Source organism: Dermacentor silvarum, chromosome 9, assembly GCF_013339745.2.
Source record: "Dermacentor silvarum isolate Dsil-2018 chromosome 9, BIME_Dsil_1.4, whole genome shotgun sequence".
Taxonomy (NCBI): domain Eukaryota; kingdom Metazoa; phylum Arthropoda; class Arachnida; order Ixodida; family Ixodidae; genus Dermacentor; species Dermacentor silvarum.
The window spans coordinates 125,562,478-125,586,423 of NC_051162.1; the positions used below are offsets into that span (position 1 = coordinate 125,562,478).

General features: G+C 44.9%; 1 protein-coding gene across 2 annotated transcripts in view; it reads left to right on the forward strand.

Moving 5' to 3' along the window:
- The window catches only part of LOC119464248 (toxin Tbo-IT2-like), a 328,743-nt gene that overhangs the window by 285,360 nt on the left and 19,437 nt on the right, over window positions 1–23,946 (forward strand). For both annotated transcript variants that reach the window (XM_037725160.2, XM_049655762.1), the window contains one exon: window positions 16,968–17,025. In XM_037725160.2, the coding sequence (XP_037581088.2) occupies window positions 16,968–17,025 (58 nt within the window). The remainder of the gene's footprint in view (window positions 1–16,967; window positions 17,026–23,946) is intronic.

Consider the following 23,946-nt stretch of genomic DNA (forward strand, 5'->3'; position numbering starts at 1 on the left):
AAAGTTTTTTCGCTGCGTCGGCTCTCGAAAGAGGAATGGCAACGCAGTTGACACCGTCATGAGCAGATCGGGCCGCTGCGTCCGCTCGATCATTGCCATGTATGCCACAGTGACTAGGCAACCACTGATATATTATATTGTGCCCTTCATCAATTATGCGATGGTGTACTTGTCTTATCTCTGCGACGAGCTGCTCATGTGATCCATGGCGCAGTACTGAGAGTAAACTCTGTAGGGCTGCCTTGGAGTCACAGAAGATTGACCATGGATGGGGTGGTTCCTTCAGAATGAAATGAAGAGCCGCACGGAGGGCTACCAGTTCAGCAGCTGTTGTTGATGAGACATGTGACGTCTTTAGCTGCATCTTGACGGATCTTGCTGGAATCACCACTGCGGCAGCTGAACTTGTAGGTGTGACTGAGCCATCGACATAAACATGTACGCGGGCACTGTGAACCTCATGTAAAAGTCCTAACGTGGCCTGTTTCAGGGCAGGTGACGGCATGTGAGCTTTCTTTGTGATTCCTGGGATGGTGAGGCGTATGTCAGGTTCGTGCAGGCACCATAACGGTGAGGATGGTCCTGCTGCAGGCATGTAGTTCGATGGCAACGAGGTATGATTGGCTGCAATTATACGACTGAAAGTTGTGTGTGGCCTTTCTGTAAGTAAAGATGCAAGATGGTGGGAAGGTAGTCGGGCAACGTGCCGAATATGTGCCCTGAGGGCGTCGGTGGCTAAGTACGTTGTTATTGGGTGGTCTCGCGCAATGACAATCGTTGCCGCCGTAGACGCACACTTCGGGAGACCGAGACACGTCCTTAGGGCTTGAGCTTGTAGTCCCTGGAGTACACGCAGGTTTGTTTTGCAGGTGTTGCCTAGCACCGGGAGGCTGTATCTTGCGAAACCGAGGAATAAGGCACAATAAAGCTGCAGCATTGACCGCACCGATGTGCCCCATGATTTTCCACCGAGGAATTTAAGGAGGTGTGTTATGGTCGTTAACTTCTTCTTTAGGTATGAAACGTGCGGGCTCCATGAAAGGTCGCGGTCGATAATTACCCCTAAAAAGCGGTGTTTCCGTGCGTTTGCAATTGTTTGCCCATTGACACTTACAGAGTAAGGCCTCATTGCCTTCCGAGTGAATGTAACAAGGCAGCATTTCTCTGAAGACAGCTCCAAGTTCTGTTTTCGTAAGTACAGTGATGTTAACGTAGCTGCCTTTTGTAGCCTTGCTCGTACCTGCAGTCGTGTTACAGCAGACGCCCAGATGCAGATATCGTCAGCATAGATTGATATTCCAACGGTGTTGGGCAAGCATCTGACTAGGCCAACGAGCACTAAGTTGAATAGTGTCGGGCTCAACACCCCACCTTGTGGTACTCCACGGAATGTTTGGTAGTGAGTCGTGGCGCCATCCTCGGTCATCACGAAGAAATGTCTGTCGGTCAGATAGCTGCATAGCCACTGAAAAGTGCGGCCACCAATTCCGGCTTCAATCAGAGCCTCTATAATGGCATAATGTGCTACGTTATCGTAGGCGCCTTTTATGTCAAGGAACAATGCCGCAGTGAGTCGTTTCAGACGTTTTTGATGTTGAACAAATGTGACCAAATCGATGACATTGCCTATGGATGAGCGCCCACGCCGGAAGCCAGCCATAGCATCTGGGTACACATTGTATTTCTCCAGGTACCATTCCAGGCGCGTCAAAACCATTCTTTCCATTACTTTTCCGATGCAGCTGGCCAGAGCGATGGGGCGGTACGATGACAAATCTAACGGTGATTTACCTGGTTTGAGAAGTGGTACCAAGCGGCTGCATTTCCATTCACGTGGAACCACACCATTGCGCCAAGACTCGTTGTAATGGTTTAGCAGCGCGAGTTGCGCCTTCTGGCCAAGATTGCCGAGCGCCGTATAGGTAACGCCGTCTGGCCCAGGTGACGAAGAGCGCCTGCAAGTCGCCAGGGCCGCATCAAGCTCCTCCATCGAAAACATGACATCCATACGGGAGTCCCGGGACACAGGAGTGACACATGGTGTAAGTGCACATTGGGGCTGCAAGCCAGCAAGTCTTGAACAAAATTCTTCAGCAATCTGAATCTCTCTGCAACCTTGGTGCAAAGCGAGAGATTTGAAAGGAACACGCTGTTGCGGTGATACGCGAAGTCCACGCACGGTCCTCCATATCTGAGATAAGCGCTGACGTGGATCCAACGACTCACAGAATCGTTTCCATTTTTGAGATTGGAGCGCATCGATGCGCCGCTGAATCTTCTTTTGTATTCGCCTTGCCTCTCTGAGATCGTGGATGGATTTTGTTCTCCTGTATCTTCTTTCCGCCCGCCGGCGAATCGCTCGTAGTCGCTGCAATTCGGCTTCAAATTCTTCATATTTCGGGAACGGCTGAAAACCGCGCGTGGTCTCTTTCATGGCTGTTTGAATTTCGTGTTCCAGACTAGAATGGTTTCCTTCCTGACATACTTCCTCCATGTGTGACCGAAACGCTGGCCAGTCAATTCGTTGGAGAGTCGTGGAGGAGTATTTCAATAGTCCCTTGATCTTCAGATACGTGGGAATATGGTCGCTGCCATGTGATTCGATATCTGAGAACCATTGCACTTTTCGTTCAAGACGCCGAGAGACCAGGGTCAAATCTAGGCAGCTGCTGTATGTAATCCCTCGTAAATATGTTGGACTACCATCGTTGAGGCAATAAAGGTCGTGCTGTGTTGCAAAAGATACAAGCCTCTTTCCCCTAGAGTCCATCTTCAAACTCCCCCAAAGCGGATGGTGAGCATTAAAATCTCCAGTGAGGATCGTAGGGCCGGGTGTCGTGGATAACACGTCGTGCAGTCGTTTAGAGTCGAAGCGACTTGAAGGAGCAATGTAGGCAGCGACGAGAGTGAACGTAAGTTTCTTCGTCTTTACGATTAAACAAACGTACTGGTTGGTGTCGTGAGGTGGGATTAGGTGCAACACGTACGTCAGTTCACATCTTATATATACAATCACCTTGCTCACATCACCACAGGTAGAGGACATGAATGCTTCATATCCAGAAATGCGGATGGCATTTTGAACGTTCGGTTCACAAATTACGAGGATGGGAAAACGGTTTTCGAAGACAAAGTGTCTAAAATCTGAAATTCTTGATTTGAGGCCCCGGGCATTCCACTGCAACAGAGAGGCTTTCTTGACTTCCTTGTGGAATGGCAGCGAGGAGCGGGCCATAGTGCTATACGAAGCTTTCAAGCACTGGAGTCAACGTGTCCAGTACTTGCAGAGCGCTACGAGCAGCCGGTGTATCCATGTTTGTCAGTAGTAGACGCATGACATTCGTGAGCGACTTCAGCATAGCAATCACTTGCAAATCCTTGTCTCGTATGTGGTCAACTGCAGCGACGTTGGACTGCAAGTGGCGAGTCATATGCTGTGGCTCTGGTGTTTGGCATGTCTTCGGCAGCGCTGGCCACTCCTCACTTGAAGAGGTGTCAACACCATGGTTGCTTTTTTCGCTGACATTCGTGCTCTTATTGGAGACAGATGGAGCAGGAGGCGGCACTGCAGGACGAGTCATCTCCCTCGAACCTGAAGAGGATTTCGTGGACTTTCCTTTTCGGGAGCGATGTCGCCTTATTGCAGCAGAAGCATCTCTGTGTGATGATCCGTCTCTGGCCATTTTCCTCAAGATTTTCTGCTCTTTCTTTAGACGTGGACAGTCTTTTGAGGATGCAGCGTGCGATCCTTGACAATTTGTGCACTTGAGCTCCGTTGCACGGCAGGTGTCAGCGTCGTGTTGGTCGGAACATCGTGGGCATACCGTTGAATTTCGGCAGACAGCACTCACGTGTCCAAGTCTTTGACATCTTCTGCACTGAAGTGGTTTTGGTACGAAAGGCCGTACCACATGACGAAAGTGTCCGACCTTTACGTGCGATGGTAGGCAGTCACCTTTAAAGTCGAGCTTTACACAGCTCGAGTTGCCAAGGCGCCGAGCTTGCAGTAAGGCAATACCATCTGTCGCAGGTTTGATTAAAATTGGCAGGTCGCTGTCGCTAATCGATGTATCAATATCGTAAACCACACCAGCCGTGGTTTCGTAGTCCTGCGGCACGAGGTAGTGGACATTAATGTTGCCCAGGAGCTTTACGGCCATCAAAGCATTGATTGCGCTTCGGTTGCGAACATCAATAGCCAGGACATTCTTTCGATTATTAATCCTGATATCTTTAATCTCTCCTGGGACAAGAGCCTCCAGAGTAACGGAAACCGCTTGTCGATTAAGGCGGTTGAGGTTGTCCACAGGCCTGTCAGGCATAAAGAGAAGTGTGTGCGCCGACGGCCTTCGCTGTGGCAGGACAGTTGACTTACTTGACGAAGACCGTTCGCTGATGTTTCTTCTCTTGGCCTTCCGGTGGACCACTCTCTCGTCGCCTCTTTGAATAACCCAGCTCAACAATTATGCTACCTGCCACGGACAAGTTTTAAAAATTCTGTAAAGCTTAATTTTTAACACACGGTATACCGGTCTTAATATAGTTCCCATACATACCACTTAATAAGTGCAACGTTTTTTGTACGCTATATACTACATAAAAAACAGTGTTTTGCCTAATGCGGAACAGTGTTACACATTGTTACTGGAACACTGTTTTAGACAAATGAAATACATATTATTATGTTGATCATGAATCCTTTTAGTTATACACGTATATCCGCTCCGGACAGGATACACAGCGATCCCGCGGAAACCTGCGTAAGTGACGACTGTTAGCCGTGCACTTAGACAGAAACGAACCACATTATTGCCTTCGAGTCTTCGATCGAAAGCATTGTGATCGTCAGAACTGGTAAACTAATTGGAAAGTCACCTGGTGCGACTCCTATAACCATGTTATAAAACTGAGCTCGAAATGTTCACACAGTAACAAGAAGCTTCGGCAGGCAAAATCTTCAGCGTGCACGTGTAAGAGAATATGCGCGGAGTGATACTCCTGCTAGAACTTCCTGCCCGGCTGAGCGGATACGGTGTCCTGTTTAGATACACGGTGTTGTTAAAGGATTGCACACTGCGAAGATTTCCAGGACTTATCCGTTCAAGCAACGGAACCCGAATGCTTGCCCCTGTTTTTTTAGTTTTTTTTTTTTCTCTTTTTTATGTGAGCGAAAGTCTACATATAGTCTACATATATATAACTTGGGGGAAAGGGAAAGGGGAGGGAAGAGGAAGGTGTTTACGCAGTGTAAGTCGCTGCTCGTGTGAACACGAGCTCACCGTCAAGGAGCATAAGAAAGGGCAAATTTGCCCCCTCACTGCGTGACCTGCAAGTGTGAATGCACACTTAAGGTAATTTCTATCCCATGAAAAAGCATAAGCACTTATGCGTGTGAATTACTGGCAGCTTATTTAATTAATAAGAAAACTGGAAACACTTGTGCGTGCCACTGTTCACCTCAAACATAGCCTTCCTAAACTACAACGTACGGTTAGATGGAGTGCCACGCAAAAATTTCAAGTTCATGTAGTTTTTCTCGTTTCCTGTTTTCCCATTCGTCGGTTGTTTGAACCAAAAGCATACATGATAGCCTTTATTTTTTCTCTATTCAATAAAATCAGTTCATATTGTCACAGGAAACGGTATAACTGAAAATATATTTACAAAATATCTACAGAGGGCTGTAGCACTGCCAAGATGGTCGAAATACAATCTCTTCAATCGTCGTCGTCTTCACCCAAATGGTCAACGACATCTTTGTCCCATTGCGCGCAGTCTCGTAACATTAACCTCCGGCCGGAAAAGCGCCGACCCGGCGCCTAAGACAGGGAGGTGGGCGCGATGTATGGTTTGAGGCGGGCCACGTGCACGACGTCTGAGGAAGGAGAAGACGTGGTAGGATCGAGCGGGGCTATTTCGTAAGTGACATCTGTCAATTGTCGCAGGACGCGATAGGGGCCAGAGTATCTTCAAAGTAGTTTTTCGGAAAGGCCAACGTGCCGAGACGGGGACCAGACAAGGACAAGATCACCCGCACTGAAGCGGGCGTCCCGGTGGTGGGCGTCGTACAACAACTTCTGTCGTGACTGCGACGCCGAGAGGCGAAGACGGGCAATGTGACGTGCCTTTTCTGCTGTAGCAATGGCGTCGCGCGTATTCAGTAGGCAGTGCGGCAGGGGTCGAAATAAGTGTGTCAAAAGGGAGCGTTGGTTCTCGTCCGTATAGAAGATAGAAGGGAGAGTAGCCGGTGGTGTCATGGCGTGAGGAGTTATATGCAAAGGTGACAAAAGGTAGCGCAGTGTCCCAGTCATGGTGATCAGACGAAACATACATAGAGAGCATATCAGTGATAGTGCGATTCAGACGTTCAGTAAGTCCGTTCGTTTGGGGGTGGTACGCAGTCGTAAGTTTGTGTTTGGTGGCACAAGAACGAAGTAAGTCTTCAATGACTTTAGATAAGAAGTAGCGACCCCGGTCGGTGAGAAGCTGACGAGGAGCGCCGTGATATAAAATTGCGTCTTGCATCAAGAAGTCGGCGACGTCTGTAGCGCAAGTGGTCGGGAGAGGTCTTGTGATAGCGTAACGGGTCGCATAATCCGTAGCAACGGCAATCCATTTATTGCCACCGGTGGAGAGAGGGAAGGGGCCGAGAAGGTCGAGGCCAACATGAAAGAATGGCTCGGCGGGTATGTCAATAGGCCGGAGGAGCCCAGCTGGAGGAATAGATGGCCTCTTCCGGCGTTGGCACGACGCGCAGGCAGCGACATAACGTTGAACAGAACGGTAGAGACCGGGCCAGAAAAAGCGTCGCCGTACACGGTCATACGTCCTGGAAACACCAAGGTGGCCGGCTGTTGGGACATCATGCAGTTGTTCGAGTACGGTCGCCCGAAGGTGTGCGGGAAAGACGAGTACTAGTTCCTGTCCCTCGGGGTGCATGTTACGGCGATATAATGTGCCATTTACAATGACAAACAGTCGAAGTGACCGGTCCGACGAGCCAGACTGCAGGCCGTTGATGAGATCATTTAGAGACGTGTCCCGCCGTTGCTCGTCACCAATGTGGCTGAAAGCGGAGAGCGAGAAAAGGCCAGGTGGTGTATCCTCCGTGGTAGCTTCGGGGGCATCAACGGGGTGCCGAGACAAGCAGTCGGCATCCTGGTGTAGTCGGCCAGACTTGTACACCACAGTGTACGTGAATTCCTGGAGACGTAGAGCCCAGCGACCTAGACGCCCAGTTGGGTCCTTGAGGCTCGAAAGCCAGCATCAGAGCGTGGTGGTCAGTGGTAACAGTAAAAGGCCGCCCGTATAAGTAGGGGCGAAGTTTGCTAACTGCCCAAACAAGAGCGAGGTACTCGCGCTCGGTAATGGAATAATTGCGCTCGGCAGGGGAAAGAAGCCGGCTGGCGTACGCAATAACTCGACCACAATATCCTGTGCTTACACTCTTTCCATGTCTGTGTGGTGTCTCTTCCTCTGCATTCGCGCAGTAATTTCTTACGATACTATGCAACAACTAGCTCCTCAATATGTACGAACTTCTTTTTGTTTATTTTTGCCCCATGTTCTGGTAAAAATCAGATAGAACTGTTGGCCGTGGCATTCTAGGCGTGATCGGTCTGCAAGTTCTGAGCTTACTTGTTTTAAAATATCTTATAGGCCCCCGAGGTATTGCATAAAAAAAGGTCAGGGGTTGGGGAACAGCAAATTTCATGGTACTAATATCCGAAAAATTGAACGCGTCCTAGGAATGATTTGGTACATAATGAAATAAAAAATGAGAAGAAAATAGGACGTAACGCACAATATACTTCGGCATCTGTCACACAGCTATGTTATATTAATTGATATGTTATATTTTGAAAAGTCAATACACAAAAAAGTATAAAAAGAAATACGTCGGTGTCACGCACACAATCATCAGACAGTAAAATAACACAGGACAGTGATTACAAAGCAAGAGTAGTGTGGATTAAAGGATAATATGAACAAGCAAAATGTAGCATTATGTTATTGAAGGAGTGTTAGCAGCTAAGAGATAACTACGTTACACTAAGCGCATGTACATTATACGCGAGCGTGCAATGTTCTATTAGGTCCTTCCCTCCGTGTATAATATCGCAGGCATCCAGAAAGTCAGCTGTAGAGGCGCTTACACAATGCGCCCCATTACCGGGTGTCTTTCTCATCTCGAGCGGCCCGGCGCCGGCTGCAACAAAAAGCGGCCCACCGTTTTGGTCATCTCGTCGCACGCCACGCTCTATTCCTTTGTTGGGACGTTTAAAACCAGAGGCGTCTGTTCGACCAACCCAGGACAGTGCTCTGTGGCGTGTTCATTGTCCCAGGACCCCTCTCCCCCCCAACGAACTAGCTGCAATAACCGTACAACTGGTGACAGGGGCGCGTCATCGCCCGTGTCCTATTGGGGGCAGCCGCGGCGCTCATCGCCGTCCCAAATGCGGAAAGAATCGATCGAATACCCGCATCGCATGGCGCCACGCGCGCCTACAAGCAGGGTATGTGTACACATGGTAGCGAAGCTGCCATAGAAGCCCGTGCGTCCTGCAATGGCGGCTTGAGGAGGCACGGCAGCGCCATCTACATTTCACGGGGCGAACCTCTCGGGTGGAAAAAAAAAAATCAACGTTTGCGGTTCGAGGCTTGTTGCGCCAAGTTGTCTTACTCCATCAGCTCACTTCACATCGCATATACAGAGCACACAACAATACAAATCAACCGTAAGTGACAATATTCGCCACACAGAGCACAACAGCATATACATTGCACTGGTGAGCCTTAAGAGTTTTGCGCCAATTCAGGTCATTGGGTTCACCCAGATTTTAAACTAAGCACCATATGCATGTGTCTTTAGTACCAACACACATCTGTTATTTCGGTGTTAAAATAAAATCAACGTTACAATTAAATAATTCACGAATACGTAGTTTATTCTTCACTAGCACAGCACGTGTGCCACCTGTAGTTTATCGCTGGTACTGAAGGCATAGCGAAAACATAATTTTAGTGTAAATGCTATGAGAACATAAAGAGACTGATCAAATCTTATAAGGTTAATACTATATATATTGCCATTACTTTTTATGGCTACGCTAAGAGAGTTTTGACGACATTACAGTGTTAAATATGGTAATACAATCTAGGCATACCTCAGCACGCATCGCCACGAGCAAACTTCCGAAAGCCTGCACTGTTTCGTACTCATAGTTATTCGTGGATGGAAGCAAACAGCCCGTGACTTCGCATTCTCCTATTCTAATGACATTGTCTGTACTTTTCCAAATGTTTTCATTGGTGAAGTATTGCGTGCATAATTTTCCTCAACTATAGTGTTTTGCTCCACGAGATGTAGTCGCGCTTCGATCGCACGACCATAATTGTTGTCGCTGCTCATTGGTTTGGAACCGCATTTCAGCCTCACCTTCGCGACCATGTCAATTGACCTTGCTACATGTCAAGAGAAGAATCCGCACCCGCAACGCACCCTCGAACACCCCCCCCTTCCCCCCTTCCCTGCGTTTACCCTCTCCTCTCTCATAGAAAGTTATGCTTCGTCTCAGCAGATCCGTGCACTGCGCGAAAGCCTACCTTCTAATTTAGATGACAAGTACATATGCAAAGCAGTGATGCGTTGTATTATAGTGTTCTTGTACCATTTCCTTATATAAGGTTTGTGTTTGTGAAAGGATTTCGTGAATGTGCTCCTTGTCTGTGCCATATAAGCGTTTCTTGCCGCCATGCCCAGGGGCTGCCGCCTCGTCAAGCTCATCAAATCATGTAGCTTTTCGCGGTAACTCCCACCTTCTACCACGGAAATAAACTAATTTGATTTGATTTGATTTGAAAAAAAAAGAGAGAAAACCAGAATGAGGGGCTCGTTCACTGCCCTCCTCATTACAGCGTTTCCAAACGTACACTCTTAAAGTCTGTGCACATATATGTTCCACAAGATAAGCAGCGCATTTTCTTAATATGTTCCACTTACTCAAACGAACTTATGCGAAAGCGGTTAAGTGTTATTAGCAGCGGTTGCAAGACGTGCAACACGCCGTCGACTCCTCTATCTATCTGCCGACAAGAGTCCCAATACCCTTTGGCGCGCTGTTCAGAATTTCCGAGATGGATTATAGAAGAGAGATTGCGTCAGGCTCTTGCGGTCGTCCCGCAAGAACGAGCCGGAGTTGAAAACCCTTTACCCAACCCGCCGACGAGCCACCATTCCCTCCTAACTCCATACATCGCGCCAGCGAATGCGATGCGGTTGTAACGACTTGCGCGCGCTGTCGGCTCGTCGTTGCCGCTCCGTCAGTTCCCCGACAGCCTGTGTTTTCCCTAAAGTCTGGTGTGAAAACGACAACCAAGAAGACGAAGAAGATATCTGACTAAAAAATATCTCCGGGACTGCTATCTCAATACATAAGAACGGAGAAAACGTTTTGTATGGCATCCGCTGCACCGTTCTTGACAATATTTGTTGCATTTACAAGGAATAGTTGAAACCTAGTGACTGTAGCAAACAGATATCTTTTCTTTAGGTGGTCAATTTTTTTACAATTGTTGGAAATAACAAAAATTAGGAAAGGCTCTTGTACCAAGTTGTCGAATTGGTAATTCAGTAATAAATAACGATATCACAAATGTGTAAGCTGCTTTCACTGGGGCATCTAAAGCTGGGGAAATATAGATTAATTATGCACCGTTTCCTATGTATGCCACTAATTTATAAGTAGGACATTTGAAACATAATCGAAAAAGTTGCAACACTATTACATCAGCTGTAAATGCACATATGAAATTCGTCCGCTTCAAATGCTCTAATAGATGCTGTTTACGGAACTGCAATATCCGTTTTGGTGAGAGTTACGCACTTCTAAACTTTGTGCTTCAATTTTTCTTAAACTTACCGGTTTCCAGAACATTTTTTTAATGTATGAGGTCATAAGCCAAATTTTTCTTCCTGCATGCTGCTAGAATTCTTGTTTTTCCTTCAAATATAACAAATTTCCTTCAGATAGGCCCAGTGTCCAGCGAAATTTCGGCCGTATGCCGGCCACTTTTTAATGAGGACACATGTTACTGCCCTCACAACGGTACTGGTCTTGTCGCAACGAAAAGACATTACACTTACGACAGAAGTTGCTATCATTATGGCAGAATAGATTTTTGTTGACGGTGATAAGTCGCATTCGAGAAATTATTTTCCCTACGGCACAAATTATCTGATGCGCTGTACGACTGAGGAAGCTTTCGTTGAAAACGTTCGTAATCTTTAGAACAAACACAGTGAAAAGCTGCACTCCATATATCTTTTAGCAACTGACCAAGCAGGTTATCACATGAACCACTTGAGCATACCCACAGTCGACCCTCAAAAGTTTACGAACCGTGGGACCTGAGAAAAAGCTGAATATGTTCGCAGCCTCACAACCCAGCCTGGTATCCGCATTTACAGCCTCTTACTAGTATATACGAACAAAATTTTTATGTACGGTTTTATTGGCTACGGCTGCAGGCTGCTCGGAAATTTGTGATTGACTGCGCAAACATTACGTCTTGTCTAACCTTTGTTCGGAGTACAAGCTCGGCCGGTATAATGCACATATTCCTTTGTCTCGACTCTATGGATTTTTTTATCACCGACTGTTTGGGACCGGCCGATCCTTATGATTACATCGGCGCAGCGACACTCGGAAGACGTCACTCGGACAATTCACCGAGCGCGAAAATTAATATGATTGGAATAGAACTGTTTCATTACCCCTGCTCCCAATTTCTTCTTTCGCGTTCGAAAAAACATTTCCTGTAGGGATGATCATTTTGTTCACAGCTGCAAACCAAGTATAACTCACCCATAAAACCTAACATAAACCATAACATAACATAAAACCATAAAGGTAACCAATAAAGAAAATCTACCAGCACAAAACTTTCTCCTACCTAAACTGTGTTTAATAACTGGCACTTTAGTAAGGGACAAGTTATACGTTCCAGAGGCTAGTTGGCACGCGAAACAAAAGTAGCCGCTGATTGGAACTCATAGGTTCTATTTAAGGGTTTGCCAATAGTAATTTTTGATACCGAATCGAATACGAATCGAATAGTTCCATAATCCATAGTCGAGTGTAGAATATTTACCGAATTGATGTCGTATAATGAGCAGCCATATTCACAACTGACATAAAGCGATGTTCACATCCTATTATACATAACATTGGCAAGTTTCTGTCATTACAGTGAACGTTATGAAACGTTCATCAAAAGAACAAACGCAGCATTGGGAATAAGCGAGCAGTTTGTTCACATGCACAGCACTCTTCGGAGAGTGCAAATTATCGCTGTATAGCCGCTGATGTCTGGCTCCCTGAGTGAATTAGCCTGCCCCATTACATAATTTCTCATGTTGTATGCCTAGACTATAAGCCCCGGAAATGAAATTTGTCGTACATTTACTCCAATTTTATGTTTAATTGTGCACAGTCCGTGCTTAAGGTATTCGGAACATATTCGCAACATATTCGCGTTTACAAATAGTTACTATTTGATTGGAAGGCCAAATCAAATATGACACTATTTGATTCGTTATCTGAATGTTTTCAGTATGCGCCCATCCCTAATTATACCCTGTTATTTATTCCGCAATATATTTATGTCCTAATCAACTACCTCCGCTTACCGGAAGTGCAATTCGCTTGCTAAATTGAACGCATAATTTTGCGTTCACGCTTGTCACCTTTCAGCCAGTAATTATTTATCTGTTGTACCCTCAAGGCTGTACAGCATTGTAGAGGAGAGGGACATAGAAAGAACACTGACAGATTTGGTAACGAACACTTTACATAAAACAGATAATCAAAAAAAAAAAACAGGAACGCAAAAATGAAAATTACAGATAAAAATCACGCGCTATTCCACTGCTGCGCAGGTGGATTACCAGCGAAGCAGTTTATAACATAAGATAGAGGGACGCAGAATTTAGATCAAAGGTATGAGCAAATATTATTTCTCTAAAGCGGCGACAGCAGTGATCCCGAAGAAAAGACACGCACACACACATTTATTTTGATCGGTGGCATGCATTCACGTGGAAGACTACCGCCACCTCGGGGAGCCGGAGGAAACTAGACACGCGTGACGGGACCGCATTGCCGGGAGCGCGGCAGGGAACTAGGCACACGAGCGCTTGGAACGATGACAAAGAGACTGGGGGGTGCGAGCGCATACATGGACGACGCGGGTCGCACAGTGGCAAATCTTTGAGAAACCCTTATTATCTACATGAGAGTCTAATGATCTTGAAAATGATGCCTATTGATAATTAATCTACTGAAAATTCATATCCAAGTGATGAGACGTATAAGCTTTTGCACTGAATGAAGCCATCTTGCATCAAATTCGGGAACTGAGCTTTTGCGCACGTAGATCTGTTGACGGACACAATGAATGGATAGAAGCCTAGCCATAGGGTTCGCTGTAATAACATGGTATCATAAGGTACATGGAATGACAGAGATAGTGGCACACAGGTCACTTCGCAGTATGCACGCATACACGCGCAAATGAATAAAATGCAAAGGCAAGAAAAGAAAACGTAAAAATCAACAATCGCGATGTTTCACTGCATGGCCCCCTTTATCTCTTCGCCATCAACACAGCGCATGACCCATGCTGCGTCATGCGCTAGCGCCCTCTGATGGTACTGCAACGCGCGGCACACTTTATCGATGGCGCCCACACAAACAAGCTCGACCTTTTCCGGCATCGAACGCTAATGGAGGTTAATGCGAAGGCACCGTGGTGCAAAGCTTTGTTGTTTCCTTATCAACGCCACGCCGACGCGCACGCAATGGCATTAGCTTTAGTGAATCTCAAATAAAAACCCGGCCAAAATCCCGTTATTCCGTGGCCACCCCGTCCATCGCAGTTTTCCCGACGAAAGCATGTCCAGGATGACAATCGAATCGCATTGCGTGACGCTTCAACTTCGATCAGTATGGCTGCTTGGGGTTCGTCTGGCGTTTGAATACTTTCTTTGTGTGACTTTCTTCACAGTCGCTTTATTTCGTTTTTTTTTATTATTGGCGTGCTTAATGCCAGCGTGTTACCGTACACGGAGTAAAGTTTGCTTCTGGTCTCGAGCTCATTTATTATTGAGGGCTGATTTCCGCGTTACCAGAATCGATATTCCGTTCTTTTAACAGAGCTGTAACTCAGTTTATCCGTTCGCCTATTATATTTAGAGAGGTTTGGCCTTTCACTACAATTAATGCGGTTTACGGAATACCTGAATACCGATGACAATAATGGCAGATGATGACGATGATGATTTAATGGCATCCCCTTTGGAACGGGGCGGCGACAAATAGCCACCTAGCCTGCTCGATTTTTTCAGGTATGCTATACATGTTTTTTTTTCTTTATCTTGCATTCTTGTATATGTCTCCTTAATCTTTTTTCTACCTTCAAAATCTACCTTGTACCACTACCTATGAACATGCACTAGCAGCGACGTCTAGTGGTGGTTAGTTGAACTGCGAATGATCCGAAGTCTTTCCGTGTTTCATGTTGTTCTCGTTGAAGAAAACGAAAAGATCACTACGAATTGATGATAATGTTGCTGCCGATGCCTGTATGTCAGTAGCTAACTTGCATACTGCTTGTCATTGCAATAACAGTTTTACGTGCTCTGGGGGCGAGCTTAAAGTTGCAAGGTGGCGACACCAGCGCTGATGGTGACGCCTACGTCATCGTTATTCTTTAAAGGTTACAGGTATGCGAACGACCTCACATTATACAATATGTAATGTCGCAGTGATGCAAGGGCGGGAACGAGTACGCGCAACAAAACGGGAGCATTAACTTTAAAGTTAACATTAAATCTAGAAACGCGAGAATAAGCGAAGTTTTAAAACAAACAGAAGACAAAGTTCAAATAGCGCGAGTAAGCCGTCAACAGCTCTCCTATCGAAAGAAGTATCACATTGAGATTGTGTCAAGAGATTATTCTAGCGTACATCACCTAAATATATAGATTTGTTTGATTGCTATTTGTGATTGAATTTTTGCGTTGTCCCGTTTGCCTTAGCTTCCTTGCCGACGCATGTACTGCTGGCGTGCATATTGAAACTGATTTTTCAGATCAGATCTTTAGCATAAAGTCGGTGCTTGTGCTCTTCTTCTTGTTTTTGTTCCGAAACTCGAGCACTGGCGCTTGCATACTACGGGAGATTGACTAAGGAAGCCGGTGGTTTTAAATTAGCCCTATATATGTATATATATATAGATATATATATATATATATATATATATATATATATATATATATATATAAATTTTTAAAGTATCACTGAAGACTGTTCACCTGCATTCAAACTTTCAATGGGTGCCAACAGTCTTCAGTGATACTTTTAAAAAATTGCCGAGCGTGTGTTGTGTTGCTTGGCTTTGTCCTCTACCGCGCTGTCAGTTACATGAACAAACCTAACTACACAACATAATGTATCTAGCTTGCCCATTTATGAGTATCGACAACACAGCACGCGTATCAGTGTGTGCCACCCTTCATTTGCAGTTGTGCAGCACTGGTACTGAGCCCAGTGGTGTCCAGCTAAATGCACCCAGCAGATGCTTATGCAGAACAATTGACTCGATGGGATAAGTTATTTCGTTTTGAGCACAATTATGGTAAATCATCGTCTGCACGTTAAGCCGGCAGGTCACGCCATGTTGGAATGATTTAGCTTACGTTAACTATCCTTTCATTGATTTACCCGTTGTTACTGACTGCACACGTTTTTTTTTTCGTTTTTTTTCTCTTCTTTCTTTTTTTTACTCTCTGCAACACTTGGCGTGACAACTGAGAAACTGCGTCTGCGGTTTCCCGCAGTTTGTTGCACTGACGCGCGCTAGCTGTCCCACGAGGTGGTGCACTGGGTCCTAACTGCAGCAACGCTTTCGTTTCTCTGCACACCATCGCAGCATGTATACCGATGGATCTTGCCTCTCATAACTCCAAAAACAGAATGTTCTCAGTGCCAAACCAGGAAGCTGTCATTAAACATGTGCGCTTGCTTAGTTTGCCGAGAATAACTTCATGTTTTTGATGGTGTTGATTATGAGAAAAAATTTAACGAAGTGCGTAGATGTGGATTCATCACGAACGTGCTACTCATCACGAACGTTCCCGAACACCCGCAGTGAAACATGCTGCGTCACGATTTCAAACCAGAATCTCGCCACGTAAGACATCGATGAGTCGGGTTCGCAAAGGGGCCTGGCGATACTTGCCTAGTTGCTGCGTCGCTGCACATCCCCGTGAGGGGAAAGAAACTTCTTTTGACGCCAACTTCCGGCGCACCATTACTAGTTCTCACCTAACGCGTCTCTAATGTGCTTAATGAGCGCCGACAGGTGAACTGTGATTCACGTGAAGTGGTGGCACTTGTCCTGTGTTCTCTCGCTCGTCCACGTCAAAATTGGTTAGTTAATCTTGTTCCACATAATTTCCCCTGAGTAAGCTAAACATTTTTTCCAATATGTGCCACTTCGTGCAATCTATAAGGAACGCGGTTCAGATGTTCCATTTATTAATCGCAAATTTATGTGGAACAAGAACAAAGAGTGATGCACAGTAGCAGCCGCAAGACAATCCATCGAAGGAAGAGCCGACGTAAGATCACATTAGTTAAGCTTTCTTTCCGCTTAGTAAGGGGTACATTTTTGCGAATATGTTCCACTTACTTAGTTGAACCTAGGTGGAACGAGAATAAGAGCGTGGTATTGTTGATGTATCGCCTTAAAGTGACACTGCCAGCCTCTGAAGGTGGTGTTTGTAAACTTTCGGTTTAATCTGCGAAACAAAATGACCTCTTAATATTTTTCTTCGCAACAATGAAAAAAAAATGTCTACCGTATAAATATTTCACTTACTTACCGTATTTGACCATTTGCAGGGGATGACCTTGACGACTACAACGACAACCTGGCCCGTCTCTTATTCTTCACACGAAAGTAAGTTTTCCTTGACCGTGTCGTGACGTTCTTTCCTATCAGTATTGGTAAATTCTGTAGGACAGGTTCGCCAAGTCACGGCACAAAACACTCTTTCTTTAGCGAAAAGTGCCCAAGTGATGACTACGATTATTTTCTCGGAATTTTTGTCTATGTTTTCATTGTTCCTAGACGTCTGTCTTATGAAATTTTAGGTATAGCTTTAAGTTGCCTTCTACTGTGGCGAGTATAAGAAAAAATATAAGCATCTATTTTCTAAAACCGCTTCAGGATTCATGATTTTGCTCCACCTAGGAAAACAGCTTCGGTGTATCCAGATGGCTCACTGATAAGTTATTCGGTTTGCTTTTAAACGTAGCGACAAATGTGAGTGCATATTTCCGTTGGTATGAAATGGTAGTGAGCGAGACAATGAACATAGCCAAGGTCCCTTGAGAAATTTTAGCAGGACAAGTTACTGTTTATCATCAGAACAGCAGAATTAGCAACAGCGTATTTTTATATCCCACGCAGAACGAAGGCCTCTCCCAGCGATCTCCAGTCACCGCTGTCGTGCGCTAGCTGATTCCAACTTGCGCCTGCAGGTTTCCTAATTTCATCCCCCCACCTAATTTTCTGCTAAGTTACCGTCTAAATTGATCACTAAAGGTGTCACTAAAAATTGCTAAAACTACAAGAAGCCAGTGTTGTCGTTAAAGTGTGTTAAATCTCGGCAAATAGAGCTACTAGCTTTCTCGCTATGTTACCAACACTGTTTCCTACGCTTCCCCTGCTCGACAAGCTGTGGTCCCGCAAGTATTATTGGTAATGCGTAGTGCTATCAAGAGGCACTGAGGCAGCTGATAAGTATCAGGAGCTAACTAAAACGCTGTTGTAACGTACTCGATTCTTTCGAGCAACGGCCGTAGTCTCGAACTAAGGTAGTTTAACTTAACTTCAATCCTTTCGTACATAGACCCGCTAGAGTGGCTCAGCGGCTATTGCGTTCAGCTGCTGAACGCGAGTGTGCGGGTTCGATTCCCCGTCCCTGCCACCGTATTTCGACGGGAACGTAATGCAAAAACGCTCGTAGGCCGGGCTTTCTGGCTGAACGTTATAAACAACGCCGAGTGGTCGCAATTGAAGAGAAGCCTCTGAGCTGGTGAAACACAAATCAAGGCTGACGATATGGGACATAGCGAATTCAACATTAATACGTCAGGAATCCTACAGAGTCCAGAATGGCACCCTAGGTTGATTGCAATGTTATGGCGGCTTCTTTTGTTTTTGTGCCATGAAAGTTCAGGGTTTACTGTTGTTTTATGTGTGTACATTAAAGAAGGTTGAAAAGTTTAATTACATTCGGAGTTTCCGTAGTTTAGTAACTGTCAGAGGGACCTCCTAAAACAAAACGTACGTATAATAAGAGCAAATATAGCAGGGTAGTAGATGGTTATTATAGCTATGATGGCACCTGTAAGAGACGTCACGAAAACTGTTTACGAGTCTTGACGAGCTATTGCTGTAAAAAAATATGGAGAGAAAACTGTGCAGAAGCCACCGAGGAAGATTCTCAACGTATAGGCGAACAGCCGAACGCTTCTAGAAAGCTATTCGCTCTATTAAAGCAATTAATGACGCACTTCAAGGCGTATATTTGCTCGAGTGAGCCTACTTTGGAAGCGTTCGTGGTTAAGCAGCACATCTATAGCGGTAGCATAGACAGAGCGCTTCACCACAGTATCTAAACGGCGCCGCTTGTTATAATTATTTATTTATTTATATAATAATTATTTATGTAATATTTGTTTATATAAATAATTACAAGAGCACGTGCGCCGCTTGTTCTCGAGCAAAAACACGTGCGACTCAAAGAGATACAGGATGATCATTTTTCAGTTTTATGCAATCTTAAAAGTAGCATGTAGCAGATAACATAACTCTAGTTCTTCAGCTGGATTATTCAGGGAGGCGGGCATTACTTGCATGAGAAATTGCAACACATGTTCAACTAACTAACAAAAATCCACTGATTATATTTTGAATTAATTACTTTACGGCACATATTGCAATTTACGAATTCTAGCCGGTGAGCTTGCAAGGCATATCCACTTGGAATGAATTTCCAGAATGACGCCAGTTAGGAGATCAGCGCCATCAAACGTGCCCTAAAAATTTCACTGTTGTTCCACTTTCTTTTTTAACAAAACGATCTTTTATGCATTGAAACACAAAAGTAACTGGAGCGCCCATGTATTTCGTTCCACATTTTGGGAAATAATATATCTAAACTGGTATGGTATGGTATGATGAAACTTTATTATGGTCCCTCGAAACGCGCGTCAGCCACGTCATCATGGAAATTTATTTCAAGTGGATATTTCTTGCAAGCTCACCGGCTACAATTCGTAAATTGCAATGTGTGCCGTAAAGTAATTAATTAAGAAGTTAGTGAATATTTGTTCATAAGTTAAATATGTGTTTCAATTTCTCGTGCTAGTAATGTCCGCTTCTTCGAACAATCCAGCTCAAGGGCAAGAATTATGCTATCTGCCACATGCGAATAAAAAAATTGCACAACACTTAAAAATTATCACCCTATATAAGCATTTGCGTCGGCACCTTTGTATAGGTAGTGAAAGTCCAACCACCGACCAGCTCTAAAGCAGACGAAAAAGCCAAAGCAATTTAGCTATGCCCTTTAAAGTCAGCAGAGCAACACTTCTACTGCATTCTGCATTACGAGGAACGAAGTGCATGCCTTCATTTTCTTCTCTCCAGATACTGCGCCTATGCGCCTCAACAAAAAAAAAAAAAAAAAAAAAAAAAAAAAAACAAGCTGCGAAGAACTTCGAAGGCTAAGGACGATTGATGCGAGCGTATCGTCTGGAACCACTAGCTATATACACATATGTCGTCGCCAGCAAACGGCAACCACCACTCCTTTGTTTATATTTATCTATATACATTTTAAAAAAAGAAGAAAAAAGGGATGTCACGTGGCTTGAAAAGCAGCTCACCTCCGTCTATGTAGCAGTGAACTGACATCCTGTTTCCTTTTTTTTTTTTTTTTTCTTCATAATGGGTACGGCGGCCATCATTCTTTCCGTCCCTGAACTCAGCTTGCGCGACAGTTACCGCCTGTCCAAGCAATAATTCAAACTTCCTTCACGCTTATGCCTTTAGATTTCTGCTTTGAGAGTATCGTACCGATGTTCCATACATATTTGATTGCCTCAGCACAAGTTGTTGTGACGTGCACCATTCGTCTCACTTTGTGGAGAGTCTGGCGGGAATGTACTCGCATGCCGAAAACAAAGCATTGCAGTCATGAATTCTGCATGCACCTAGCGGGAATATTACTATGCATTCCATTGCGCCTGCAATCTTTCAAAACCCTTCGCACGAAACAGTAAGGGCAATGAATATCCGCATGGCTGCAGAGACATTCAGTAGCAAGTCTGGAGCCCGTCCTTCTTCCCCCGTGGGCTCGTCTTTTTTCGCCGGGTTTTTCAGTTCATTTACAGGCGACATGCCTGCCGGAAAATTCAATTGGTACGTGTTCACGGATTGCTCGCTCGTGCACGATTGGTGCGTGTCTGAATTGTGATGGTCCAGTGCCAGCAATGGGGAAAACACGGAATTGTAATTTTTTTCTGCTCTCTCGGGTCCGCAGCATTACAGAAGGAAATCGTCCCTATAATGTCCTCTGCAGGAGGAAGGCCTGTCCCACCGATATCCAATTACCTCTGTCTTGTGCCAGCGGACCTCATCATGGCTATGTTTTTTTGTTGTTTTTTTTTCATCATGCCACCTAGTTATCTGCGTTGTCTACTGCGCTTCCCTTAGCTTGGCAGCCATTCTGTAAATCTAATAGACCACTGGTTATCTGCACAAGGCCAAGTCTAACTACCAATCTCGATTTCACGTTCTCTTACCACATTATTGAACATTAGCTCGGCCTGCTTGTTTTGCCCTCAGCGTTTTGTGATATGGGTTGTACACGCATGGATTATTTATACATATAAACTAAGGCTGAACCCATCTCACGATAGCTGTCGGCGGTAATGCGATTAGTATTCAAGCAATGCTGTGACGCACCTAATTGCTGTAGCCACGTTTAATTGTTACCTGTAATACCCATTCCGAGAGTTTCCTTGCTTCGGCTATGTACAATATATGCTTTGCCTCCGGTATCCATCGACATTGCTGTGACCCTCGCTTGTCAAAGTCGGCAATCAACATGACGGCGTGATGACGACTTTGCGACGGCGCCTGGCGATTAATGTTTACTCACCAGCCCTCATCTATTCGTGTTGTCTTCAAAAAGAGCATTAGCGATTTGGTGGCCTTGTGTTGTGTGCGCTAAAGGTTTGCGCCCAAGGTCCCAGTGTGTTTTAACTCCGGAGCTCCTAACTCAACAGATGGTAAAGGACAAATCGTTGTCCTCGGCGACGACTGCACCGAATTTGGTGAGGATTGTTGCATTTAATAGAAGATAAAACCTAGTGGCAACAGAAAACAAATTTCTTAGTGAGGCCGTCAATGTTTTGCAAAATTTGCTGAAAATTGCAAAGTTTCAAAACAAAACTCAGGTGTAATTTTTACACGTGAAATTTGTGTGTTAGGCATTGATCTGAAACACATCATGCACAAATTTGTGAGTAGAACTTCTGTAAAACTGCCCTAAGACTTCGTAACAATTTCACGTGAGTTGTAAATTCAGGTGTGAAATTTGTGCGCTTTAGATGCTCTAACAAATGCAATTTATAAAGCCGCGAAATGCTTTTTTTAGCACATAGTTACGGATTTTTAAGCTTCGTGCTTCCACCTTCTTGAAGCTCACCAGTTTTAGGGAATTTTCGTAAGAACTTGCACCGGTACTAAATCAAAATTCTGCTTTCCGGAGTAAGCGAAATTCAAGTTTTTTCTTGAATGCGACAGATATCATTCTATTCGACCCAGCGGGCCTCTCACAAAAGCATTCCTGCCTTTTTTTACGTATTCGAATACGAAAACCGGAGTTGTCACCGAGCTACAGCTTCTATTTAAGAAACCCGCATAGACGTTGGCGCCGAATTTCCTCCTGGTGAGTATTGTCAGAAGCACCCTGCCCTTGACGGTTGTGGTAACGCCCCGGCCCGCACGAAAGCCGTGAGCACAGCGAATCCTCTTCGCGTGCTTACATACACGACCCAGAATTGGGGGACAAGCTTGGTCGCTGCAAAACAAAAGACGCGAATGCGTACACCGCTAGCGGGAAAAACAAAAACACGTTTGTTATTGACGAAGCACCCAAGAAAAAAAAAAGTAGGTTTGCCGCATCACGCACGTGAATAACGAAGGTGTTGTATGCATTTCGATCGGGTTGCTTGACGCAGCGAGCCAATTTACTCGCATTGAGCGTCGAAATCGCGGCGAACTTCGATCACTTCTCCTGGGCGACAAACGAGCCGATGGCGTGAGGAGATATTGTTATCGCCGTCACGGAGGCAGTAGGTGTATCCTTCTCAGAACTGAACACAGCTCAGAGATACATATTCGCTTTTGAATTTGGTTCTTATTACAGACTGGTACATTAGGAATGTGAAAACCTCCTTTTCTTTAAGTGAAGCTTTACTTGGCTTGGTGTGCAAATACCGCGAAAGGGCTGTTGCTGCAAGGTTGGAACACAATACCGGAGACACCAGAGACGCAAGCGCTTACTCTAAAATCTAATAAATTTAAAACCGCGGTCAACTCTTTCTCTCGACGTCAAGCGCACATGCGCAGCCCAATGTGAAAAGTATGTGTAAAAAAGCCAAGGGGAAGCAACATTCTTTGAGAATCCGCTGAAACTAGTTCTTGGCTTGCTTTGTGCATTTTGTGTTTTATATGTACCTACCGTCGTATGCATTTGCTGCTTTCTAACCTTACAATTTGAACTATATATCAGTTTCGAATTATGGGCTGGTTGCTTTCTCATATATTCATTTAATTACACATGCTCAATATTTCTTAATCAATTCACGGTTTTTCTTATACTGTATTGTCGTTCATTGCTTTCCATTGCATTTAGGAGAAATACTTCTTACATTTTTGTTTACCGACGCACAATCTCTCGACTTATTTTTCATGCATTACTGGCGGGAGATTCCAGATTAAGTACCATATTGTGACACCACTTTGTGCACTGTATTTAGGTGTTAAACATTAATGTGCAAAGAAAGCAATTATTCCTTTAAACATAACCGGTATAGTTAACAAAAATTAACTATTAATGCAAATTAGTAGTGCCAAAGTACACAACGACGGAAAAAAAGTTCTTCGTTATCATTCTCCCGTCTTCGTAGGCCGGTTGTGGGGTGGTGGTGCCCTCTCTTGCGCAGCGCTAGTACCAGACTGGCGCTTCGGAAGCTATTTTCACGAGTTGATGCTACTTAATGCGCTTAATGCTTGATTATTCCGGTCTTTTAAATTATTCTCAATCATGTCAGTTTATTTTGAACCGGTTCTGATCAATTCAGCAATTGTTCTTACCCTGTTTTGAGATCTTGTTTTTGCGCGTGACCATAACGACATGACATCACGTGAGATGCCGTCAGCCCGGGCCCCTAAAGTGCTCCGCACTTAAAAGGGGCAGTAAGTACAGCCCAAGCCGAATATAATGAACCCGGATAAAACGCATTATGTGTAACAAGCGAAACTTATTGGCTGATACTCGTGCTGATTAACTCGCTCGTGACAAGATTGGATATAGAGACAAACGCATTTATAACGAAGCTCTAGGGACTTCCAAAATCCTTCGTTGTACAGGTCACATTGTTGTAAAGATCGCACACCGTACCACTCACAATAGAGGAGGCTAAGCACGTTCACCGAGAGAAAGCCTTTACCTTACATGAATTAAACAGATACTTAGTTAACTAAGTCGTCCATTTTTTGTGCACACTTCGTCTGATC